This window comes from Pelobates fuscus, chromosome 2 (genome assembly GCF_036172605.1).
Source record: "Pelobates fuscus isolate aPelFus1 chromosome 2, aPelFus1.pri, whole genome shotgun sequence".
In the NCBI taxonomy this organism is placed as follows: domain Eukaryota; kingdom Metazoa; phylum Chordata; class Amphibia; order Anura; family Pelobatidae; genus Pelobates; species Pelobates fuscus.
Window position 1 is genome coordinate 113,839,263 of NC_086318.1, and position 12,264 is coordinate 113,851,526.

The following is a 12,264-nucleotide window of genomic DNA, read 5'->3' on the forward strand; positions in this document are numbered from 1 at the left end:
TTGAAGAAGATGCCGAGGCGGCTTGGGGAGTCGCAGCCTGCTGAGAGCTGATGGCGGGGGCAGGCTGCTCCGGACTCTTGCATTATTTCATGGTGTCTGTTAGGGAAGCACCCCAACAGCTGACAGGATGATATGTTTGCTGGCATTTTGTGTTTTATGTTAAAATAAAGCTGTGGCTGTTGCCCATACCAAACAATATAGGTCTCATGCGTGTTATTGGGCAACAGGATGGGTTGGTCACCAGTCAGGTACCTAGTGAGATGTGCTCATTCAGGTCACGTTTAACTGAATCTGTTTATAGTAAATATAAGAATTGCAGATTGTATTTCAATAGGATTTTTGTTCAGTGAGAGAACATTAGATGTTTGGTGAATAACTGTGAGTGGATGGTGAGGTGATCAACTGAAAATTAAATTGCAAAATGTGGGTCACAAAAGCTGAATTGTAAAAAGTATCCAGCTTCCAATGATTTATTAAACCGGTTGAATATCAGTATATGTGTAATTCATCATCCCTACATGTATATAACATTCACACCAGCATCACAAACACTTTCTCCAAAATCTGGCATTGCATTGCATTGCAAAATGTGAGTACATTAAAAGCTCACTAAATTACAATTCCTTATGTGTTTTACTGCACCTACCAGACAACTGGGGGCTCAACTGCTCATAACTATTCCGTGGGCTGATTTGCCTCTCTAGAACACAATGTACTTTCTTTAAACCAAATATTAGCCCCTGCCTCACTACCTAACATATGCATTACACTGCACCTGCTAAGCATGTAACCACTTCACTGCCAGATTGTCACTCAGTTAAAAAAAAAAAAAGGGAAACATAAACAATGCACTGATAATTAAACATATTCCTCTAGTAATAATAATAATGATTTCATAATTATTATTACACCACCAAATAAGCTAGCAATCTAATCACCTGCATTGACATCATTCGCAGCGGAAAGGTTAAAAGAGTCAGCATTCTATTGTCTCATGGACTGACTTTATTCTCCCTGCAAATCAGGACATATTAGCAATGTATTTACTAAGGAAAGCTAATCCTCTGTTGGCATTCTAGCTCCTGTGTGCTGCAACTCCCATCACCATTAATGAGGATACACCACATCACCAGTGTTGCCTGTCTGCTCCTGATTGGCAGCAAAGTTAGGCAGCAGTCAGGCAGTGAAGAGGTTAAGTCGAACCGTAAGCTGCAGGGCTGCTAGAATACAGTCTCAGCACTATGAATACCCAGGTTCCCTTACATCACTACCCTCATCTCAGACTCAGCAGCACAGTACTCAGTCAGGAGACTCAGTCAGGAGTGTCTTGCTATTTGGCTGTCTAAGGGTCTCTGTGTCTCTCTCCTCCCATGAATGAGCTTTAGTCAAATATCATCCTCTCCTTGTACTGGGCTGCAATCATTCCATCTCGCCTGGTCCAGAGGAAGAGCAGTCACAAGGTCTCCCAGTAGCCCTGCAGGTGACCCAGACATCTCAGCATGCTCCTGGTAATGTATCCCTTCCTCTAAAAAGACACTTTAGTGATTTCCTTGCAATGCATGTAAATTACAAATAAAATGTCATGGCATGTCTCCTGGCACCTGCATGCTGTTTGCTTTACTTGCCAGTAGAAGACATACATGTATGATGTATTTTATATTATATATATAGGTGTAAGAGTAGTCCTGATGCTATCATGCTAAGGCATTGTTTTAGAGTTCACTGTTATCTATGGCTGAGCTGTCCTTGTGTGTGAGAGCCAGTGTCAGAGAAACAGAACATTGCAGGTAAAAATCCATATTCTAGAGGGGGCTCTTTCAGGATAAAAAGCCTTCCAGGTATCCTGCTGTTAATTTGCTTCAAAGCACCATGTTGCTTGGAGGATTTGGAGTTCAGTTGATTTCAGGTAGACCATGAATCACTGCCATAAGTGAAGCAGTTTGTCTTCTGCCTAGTTGCTTTCAATAGCAAGCAAGTGTGAAAATATATTAAATATGCATGGTGGATGAGAAACAGTGCTGTCTATTCCAAAGCTGCTAGCTAGAATGTGACTTTCAGTGAATCCATTACTTGTACACATATAGGTATTGTATGCATTTATTTAAATTGACGAGAGAGTGTGTGTATGTCTTTGAGTTTGTGTGTCTGTGAGAGGGTGTGTGTGTGTGTGTGTGTGTATATATATATATATTTCCAATATCTAAAAACTACACATACAGAGAAACCATTCATTATATATGTCTCCGTCTAGTAATTAATAAAATTTTGTTTCAAGCAGTGAACAGTTACTGGTTTTGTTGCCGCATATTAAGATATACCTATGTATAACCAAAATAATTATAATAAACATGTATGCACCTAATGATACATGGCATATCATGCATTATGTGTTAATTAGTTGTATTATGAATAGGTGATTACAATGCTCAAAACGCACTAGTTTGTTAAAAAAAAAAAAAAAAATGTGAACATCTTCATTTGCCAGACGGTATCGTGTGTTACATTCGGGTACGTAACTCACAGGCACAAAATCAGAATTGCATTTTACATTTCCAGCATATTGTTCTGCAGAAACAATATAGGATGTGTTAAAATTTTATGGCATATTCTAACTTTAGATTATAAGAGTTGAATTATACAGAGAAGTAAATGGACTTCCAATAACTCTTCATTTTTTTAAAATTCTGAATTATAGAAAGACAGGATAAGAGAAAGCTGACCAGAATGCCAAAATGGTACCATGTCATTCTAATCACCTGATGGGAATATTAAAAAAAATATAAATGAAAGAGTGTCAGAAATCCTTCTGTCTGCAGGGAGATATTAATATTTAATCTTGAGGCTTACAACTGAGATGGCTGAGGAGAGGTGCAGATATGTCATAGGTTGTGACATATTTTAATGGTTTGACAAGAGGCACTTCATCGATGTAATATGGTGTGCAGTGATTGATTGACATTGCTCTCTCTAAGTCTCCTTTTTTCAGGCGTTGTATTTATTTCTCTATTATGTGGGATTGAAAAGAGCTTTTCTGGGAACATGTCGCTTTTATCAGATCTTAAGCAAACATGATTTTTACAACTCTAGACTAACACGGTCAGTTCAATTAAAATGGAAATTCTAGCCTTCGACAAAGGTAAATATAGTTATTTATGAGACGGATTGACAGCTATTGTTAAGATTTGTTTCACAAATGTGACCAGTGCCATAGACTGTGATTTTACATTATAAGAGCAAGTTGGATGAAAGTAAGAGGGTTTTTTTTTTTCATCTGCTACAGATTTCAATAAATTTATTAGGAAACAAATGGATTAATGTTTTAAATGTAGAGATTGATAAACGTGTGTTGTGTGTAGTTCTGGATAAATAAATAGAGGAACTGATATAATAGGTCAAACTAATCAGGAAATAAATACATCAATAGATTTTTAATTAAAATAATTTTACAAATGAGACCGCAGCAGACCCATTAACTATACTTGTAAATGGCTCCTGAGTTAAACCTTGCCCTAGAAAACCTCCCAGGAACATTTTGCTGGGTGACATTAAATGTTTGATACTATGTGCTAATAAATATAGCGGGTGCAGTGTTTTTACCTAGAACCTGTAGAGGTACAGACTTAGTGTGCTTCTAAATGGCAACTTCAGGTACCCCTGGCAATTGCTGTATCTTTTGGCCAATAACATAGAGTAAAAACAATAACCTGCAGCTAATTTAGGTTTGTTAGAGCCAGGTTTTGTAGTAGAACAAACTAGCGCTGCTGAAGGATATATTGATATCTTACTAGGTTACCTGTGTAGAGTCCCATTGTGAACTCAGCAGTATAGTTTAGGACCACACATTCTCTGTCTGTTTGGGTTAACTCCCATGTCTTTCAGCCCCCTATTGTTCTTTGTGGTTCTCCAATCCCCTCTGCCATTACCCCTCTCACCACTCTGTGTGTCTCTATTTGAACACACTCTTCATGTGTCTCCCTTATTTCCTTCTTCTGCTGTCTTCATTTCTCAATGTTTATGCCTCTATTCTTCACCCTCCAATTGTTTTCCCAAACTCTCCATCCACTTGTTAGTCTGTAACTTTATCTCCTTTTACCCTGTTGGTGTAGTGTGGCTACAATCAGTGTGGTCCAACCATACTGTATGTGAAAAGGGATTTGGATACCATATGACATCATTGCCTCAATTTAATATGTTTGTATAAGCTTTCCAAGTGAGTTAATATTTTTGGAAAAGCTTTAAAATTATTTTTTTCCACATTCAAATATAACAAAATATATCACATATAACAAATATATCAACATATCAAGAATTATCAAAACATTTACAGAATTAAAATATTTTTCATAATAGAAAATATTCTTAAAAGAAAAGGTTATCCAAAAATATTAAATTATTTGGAAACTCATCTAACAATAGTAAATTGAGGCCCATATCTACACTTACATTGATGGACTGCACATATCTACACTCACATTGATATCTACACTCACATTGATGGACTGCACATATCTACAATCACATTGATGGACTGTCCATATCTATACTCACATTGATTGACTGCACATCTCTACACTCACATTGATGCACTGTCCATATCTATACTCACATTGGTGGACTACACATATCTACACTCACATTGATGGACTGTCCATATCTATACTCACATTGGTGGACTGCACATATCTACACTCACATTGGTGGGCTGTCCATATCTATACTCAAATTGATTGACTGCACATCTCTACACTCACATTGATGGACTGTCCATATCTATACTCACATTGGTGGACTGCACATATCTACACTCACATTGGTGGACTGTCCATATCCACACTACACTGATAGACTGTCCATATCTACACTCACATTGATGGACTGTCCATATCTATACTCACATTGATGGACTGTCCATATCTATACTCACATTGATGGACTGTCCATATCTATACTCACATTGATGGACTGCACATCTCTACACTCACATTGATGGACTGTCCAAATCTACACTCACATTGATGGACTGTCCATATCTACACTCACATTGATGGACTGTCCATATCTACACTCACATTGATGGACTGTCCATATCTATACTCACATTGATGGACTGTCCATATCTATACTCACATTGATGGACTGTCCATATCTATACTCACATTGATGGACTGCACATCTCTACACTCACATTGATGGACTGTCCAAATCTACACTCACATTGATGGACTGTCCATATCTACACTCACATTGATGGACTGTCCATATCTATACTCACATTGATGGACTGTCCAAATCTACACTCACATTGATGGACTGCCCATATCTACACTCACATTGATGGACTGTCCATATCTATACTCACATTGGTGGACTACACATATCTACACTCACATTGATGGACTGTTCATATCCACAGTACACTGGTAGACTGCCCACCTCTAAACTCACATTGATGGACTGTCCATATCTAAACTCACATTGATGGACCACTAAGGAAAATGTGGAGGCCTCTACTTATCCTGTTTGCAGTACACGTGTAGGGAAATGGTTTAGTGTAAAAGTGAGAAAAGATAAATGGGGATATCATTATTTAAATATATGAATGAACTAATTTGATAGGAAATATGTAGATATTCGTGTAATACTACCCTGAAAAAAAAATAGTATTTGTGCGCAGTTTTTTCCATTATACAATACTCTGCACTCTGTGTGCAAACAATTACATTTTTATGAATATAAATATTATTGCTAAGTCTATACATTATTAGTTATATGTTTACAAGTTTACTCTTCAATATGATCTATGAAATAAGGTCTCTGAAATGGCTTTCTAAAAAAAAAATATTTCATATTTCAAAATGCATCCTTTTTTGACCAGGAAGGCCATTGCAGATTTGTGGTTTGTTTCTTTTCTCGTTGGTTGAAATTCAACTGAATAAAAAAATATATAGATATAGTGGTTTTTGGGACAAACAAAAAAAAATCAATATGCTGTAAGGAAATATATAAAATCAAGGGAAGTCTAAGAAAATGAAAAACCTCTCTCCTCCTGTATCCCTCTAATCAAGAACATGGTATTTGTTTTGTAATTTATGTTTATTTGTGTCCTGTGAGATGGTTTATAACTTGATTTCTGCCTTATGATATGCTTACCTTAATTATCAAACTATAAATCAGAGATGGATCGCATATTTAGCTTCATGACAAAGATAACTTATACAATACTAATAAGAATGATGCAACTGATTATGTATTCAAGGCAAACAACTTTGTAAATGTAATTGTCTTGTTTTTTTTTATGTTTTATATACAAAACACTAATAAAGAGAATAAAAAAAAAAAGAAAGAAATTCAACTGAATTGAAGTAGCAATCTGAGTTACACTGAATTTGGGAATAAAATAATGTCAAATCAATGGTGCCGAAATGCTCAGGATTTATTTAGGAATTAATTCTTGAACTGACACCCAATAAATATATAAACAGGCCCACTGGCTGCGTTAGCTGTCAACCGGCAACACATTAAATAATAACAGTGCTAAAAGAATAGTCTCCAGAAGCCCTGAATTTATGAAGAAGACAGGATCTTTTTTGATCTCTCCCTCTGCCTTGTGTGGATGTGAGGTCCTTCCAGGTCAGACTCTAAACTAGAATAAAACATCAAAGGAAAATTAATGGAACAAAGTGATCAGCTGGAACAGTCCAGTCAGTCATTCAAACTGGTTTTTGAATTGGCCTTGCAGTCCTGACTTATGGAATGTATCCTTTGGGGACAAATGCTATTGTTTGTGGTAAGAGAAACATTGAGGTATCTCCAGGTGTATCATTGTGGTGCGCAGGTCATCATTAAGCAGTAAGGTAAAAATTATCTAGACAGAGAATGGAAGACTGGTGGTACCAATGGAGTAAAGATTAAGTAAAGATTCTATAGGGATGGCATACTTAATGTGTCTGACAGCACATTTCTTTCCTCTCCTGTAACTTCTTCTAGCCCCCTCCAACAGATTATTTTCTTGTACAAACTGTTTGAGAACTGTTTAAATCCCATCTGCTTTGAGAAACTGGATGAGGGAATTGATTCTATTGATCACCTGCCATGCCCAAACACAGCTCGGATGTGGTGAAGTGACTTTTATTTACTTGACTCTATGGCTTGAACCAAATTCAACATTTCTGAAACAGTAGTCATCCCATTCTTATTGTCTATCTCCCTGTCCATCTCTTTTTTCCCCATTTGTTCTCATTATAATGTTGTTTTCTCTTTTACATACTGTTTAAGTGCAGAATAATCTTTTTTTCTTTTTTTTGTGACCCCCACAACAACATATGGGAAACAGAGATTGCATTCAGTATAGCTCATCACTAAAGAATGTTGCGATTTCTTTAAGTCCGGTGTAGGCAACTCCAGATCTACCATGTTTTTACAGTCATAATTCTGGCAAAGCATCAGGGAGATTTAGTTCACAGTAGTTGAAGTGTCTCAAGGTTGCCTACCGTGCCCAAGCCCATCATGTTTTTCTTTCTTTGTTAAATTGATCCATCTTCCCTTTTAAATACGGTATTTATTCCCCTTTTTAGTGGTGCCCCATGCTGCTTTTTAATATTTATGTTTTGTATATAAAGTGGGGAATAACATTATTTTGCCCATTAAATATGTCTTATTGCCTTTTGTATCCCCTTATTATTTTTATTGTCTGCAAAACTTCTATAAAACATATGAAAACACAGAGAATATAAATAAAGAACAATTAAAGATCACCTTATGAGCACCCAGTGAAGACAAATAACTGTTTGGTTTTCTCCCATCACTGAGATTGTAGTAGTCCACTTGTAGATTCAGACTTCATTATTCTGGATCAAATGAAATATATGCAACTGCATTAAATTACTCCTATAAAGCAGAATGGTGTGCTAAACTTATAGAGGAGGCAGTAAATCGATGGAGGGACAAAAAAAACAAAAATATTCCCGTGAAGTGAAATTCAAAGTTGTGCAGTTTTTTCTATATTATCGTGTTAAAAAATAAAATAAAAACATACTGAAATGCTGATACATAGACTGTGACAGAAAGAAAAAAAGTTGTCCCACAATTGTGTTCATTTACTGAAGACTGGTAAAACAGCTGCTATTAACTCATTATTCAAAAAAGTTGCTTCTTTTGCACTTTTCGACATAAAAATGCTTACTGCGCAAATGTAAAATTGACGAATGTCAAATGTTATGTGATTGGCAGTGCTGAAATATGCACTAATGTTACTGTCAAATGTGATTTGTTTGCCATGGATATAAATTAGGATCAATTTGATGTGTGCATATTTCGTCTTATTAAAGTCATGTTATATACCATATTCAATAGGAGGACATGCTTTGTTCTCAGAGTGGTTTAACTGAGGATAGAGATAATATTGATTTGATGGACATTGTTTATTAATTAGTCTTAACATATATGAAGAAGTAAACATATATTAATTATATTGTATTTTACATTAATTTTTCATATGTATAATATATCATATGAATAATTTATTTATATAATTATAATGTATATACATTGATTTGAAATATGTTTCCATCCTATTTTCATGTTCACTAACAAATACTGTTAAAAAAATTATATATATATATATATATATATATCTATATCTATGTCTCGACTACAATCCCTTAAAATGCATTACCACACTATTAGAAAATGTTAGGGAATCAAGTATAATTATAGTTTACATTAAAAACTTTCATTCAGACAATATAAATTATGTTCACATACTTCTTGAATTTCAAGGTATGATAATAACACCATTTTACAAGTTTATATGGCACAAAAATTGCAGAAAAATATCACACTGGCAATAAGATAACTGATCTGCCAAACCAAAACATGAAGGGAAGTCCTCTGAAACATAAAGAGGACATCTTTTCAGTTTTGAGTATTTCATAAAAATGCAATCTTTGGAAAATACTCATACAGACAGCATTGGAGTTTCTGTGACATTCAACTCAATCATAAGATATTAAAAGGGGGGGGGGGCGTGTCCGAAAGGCCATTAGAGTGGACGCATGAGACTAATTCCGTCCGAGGGAAATCATAATCTGCACACCAGCGGGACATCCCGTAACATGGGAAACAAGAAAAGAGACCCCGCAGCAGTTAAAGAATCCAAGAACCCAACGGGCTCAAGATTTCAGCCGCTGAGCAAATATTTTCTGTAGAAATCCGAGGTAGACTCAGAGGCCTCTAGATCCAGCATGGCTTCACGCACGCCACCCCTGACGGCATCACAAGATCTTTCCACGGTGCCGGATATTAGGGAACTGATTGGCAAACTTCCCTCTAAAGAAGATATCACCCTAATGATAAACATTCTAGACAAATCCCCACAAACTAAGATCTCAGACTTGTGTTCTCAACCTCATACCCATACACCCCCATTTTCAAGGGTTTATTCCCACTTACAAGAAAATACAAACACCACACTTCCCAATTCTACAACGATATGGGAGATGGAATTAGGCCTCCCCCTCACTTCCACAGACTGGGATAAAATGCTTCACTACACTCATAGAAATAGTATGGATGTCCCTACGATTTCCCCCCAGGTACCAGAGAAATGCTGGAGATGGTGGGATTGTCCTATCATCCAAGGGTATTGGAGGGAGGTTCTTCTGCTTATCGACCAAATTGCCAACATCGCTAAACTTAGAAAATTTGTTGAAAGCTGCCTACACCTATCCCCCAAACCCCCTCAAAAAATACACTAATTCTCTTCAATACTGGTTACTAAATGCAGCTAAAACTCTGGGGCCCAAATACTGGAAACAACCCACCCCTCCAACACTTCAGGAGTGGTTCCCTAGAGTGGACTGAATTCGATCCATGGAAGAACTCCAATACTTCTTATCAGGTCATAACACACGTGTAACAGTTTAACAGGAGTTGGAGCCCAGTTGCAGGAAATGGCACAGGGAGGAGGCAAAAACCAAAAGCACAGTACAGATTAAGGGGAAATCCACAGGCAGAGTCAGACAAGAGGTAGATGTCAGGGCTGGCAGTGGAGTAACATAGTCGGTATAGCAGGCAGAGGTCACAGTCCAGGAAATCAGTCAGCAGGAGTATCAAAGATCCAGCAGGAAAAAACAAACAGGCAAAATGACCAGATCATAAGTTTCAACCAGGTCTCTTAAAGGGGCGGCCACGCCTTGCTGTCTGCAGGGTTTGGGTTGCACCGTGACAGAGCCCCCCCAGAAGGGGCGACCTCTGGGCGCCAGCAGACATGGCTTCAACTAGTTCAGACAGGAAATCCAGGTCTGTATAGACAACAGAATCATCAGAATCCGAGAGTATTGGAACATTTTGCAGGTTGTTATTCTTCAAGAAGGCAGTGAAGGCAAGGAGGCAAGAAGCATCAACCACCTGAGGTGATGCAGCTCTGGCCTTAACAGCCCGCTCTCCACGGTTCCATTGGAGGCAATTACACAGTCTGGGGACATATCATCTGTGTTGGAGCAGGAAACGTTAGGGGAGACAGAGGCTGAGGATTGGAAGGTAGCCACAGCAGCCTCCTTTTGAGGCTCTGGAACAGGAGCAGGGTTAGCCAGAGCTGGGTTAGCCAACGACCTGGCTTTTCGGTACAGTCGCATGCAAGGCAGTTACCAGGTTTCTATTTGCATGATTGCTGCTCAGCACAAACCCTCCTGTGGATTGATTGCTGCTAGGCACAACTTTTCTTTCAGGGCAGTAATTTTGCTCGGCACAACTTTTCCTGTCAGAACACTAAATGCCATTAATCACATTTTTATGTGCGGAATACGTGACAGCCCTGCAACAAGTGAATCTTTCAGGCAATGCAATATCAGGTTCAGGAACATGGTGTGTGTTCCCCTTTAAATCAGCATAGCCACGCTGCAATTCACTTACGGTTTGAGACAGGAGGGTCACTTGCTGTGTGAGGGTCCTCAGGACATTCAACATCTCCACGGGCTCCATGGTAGAGATCTGGTCATTATGAAACAGTTTAACAGGAGTTGGAGCCCAGTTGCAGGAGATGGCACAGGGAGGAGGCAAAAACCAAAAGCACAGTGCAGATTAAGGGGAAACCAAAAGGCAGGGTCAGACGAGAGGCAGAAGTCAGGGCTGGCAGCTGAGTAAAGTAGTCGGTATAGCAAGCAGAGGTCAGAGTCCAGGAAATCAGTCTGCAGGGTTTGGGTTGCACCATGACAACACACTACATACAAATATGGACACCATGGTTGAACCTCCAGACTGACATGAGCACAAGGGTCTGATGAACATTTATGGGGTGCACCTATGGGTACACATGCACACCCAGATATTTGACAATAGGGAAAACACACTCTCAACACAATTCTAAAACCATGGTTAAAATACTGCAACTCATGATCTCAAGGTAGATGCTCTTTAAATTACAGGGATGTTGCCCGTGGGTTTGGGTTTCTCTTGCCTCCCCTGCACAGTCCATGGAGGGCAGGGGGAGTCCTGTCCACCTGGCAACCACCACTCCTTCAAATCAGATGACAAGTTTCTTTTTTTATTTCCTTAGTTTTATTCGACTTGGTTACACATATTTTTACACTTATTTTCTTCTTTTTTTGCTATAACCATTTGGATGGGCCTAAGTCCCTACTAAGATTGATCAGATACATGATATACTGAGAAGTAACATTCATAGCCTTTGGATTCTATAACCATCCCGTACTTCACACTCCACGTTACTCTTACAATGATAGCTCGTTGCATGTCATTATTGTATTTAGGGTAGTACAATTGTATAATTATATGTAACCAATATGAACAATGTATTGACTGTCAGATTTTCTTGCAACATCAGCATATGTACTATTATATATTTGGATGTTTAAATGTATACCTGTATGATACCGAAAATGACAACAACAAAGATTTAAATAAAAACAAAATAAACAAAAAAAAAAGATATAAGAAAAAGTAGGGACAACTGTGTCTTATGAAACCCAAGTTGATAAAACTAGAAAAAAGCTGGAGTTTGGATGTGAGAATGTGTGCTATTGACATTGCTTCTGGCAGATAAAGCATCAGTAGATGACAACGTTTCCTGCAATAAATATGGCAGTAGCTACAACGGAGAGCTTCTGATAAGTTTCTACTTGCATGTTTTCTACTGACTGTGGCAAAACAAGCTGGCATGTTTTCTATGGGGGTTGTTGCAAAATATGCAAAGGCCCCCAAAGTTAACAAAGCCACTTTAACAGACATAATACTCCACTATTAAAA

General features: G+C 37.9%; 1 protein-coding gene across 1 annotated transcript in view; it reads left to right on the forward strand.

Annotated features, from left to right (window-relative positions):
• Positions 1-1,365: 1,365 nt before the first annotated feature.
• SCHIP1 (schwannomin interacting protein 1) overlaps positions 1,366-12,264 on the forward strand; it is a 431,576-nt gene continuing 420,677 nt past the window's right edge. The window contains exon 1 of the mRNA XM_063442583.1: positions 1,366-1,508. Within this exon, the coding sequence (XP_063298653.1) occupies positions 1,500-1,508 (9 nt within the window). The 5' untranslated portion in view covers positions 1,366-1,499. The remainder of the gene's footprint in view (positions 1,509-12,264) is intronic.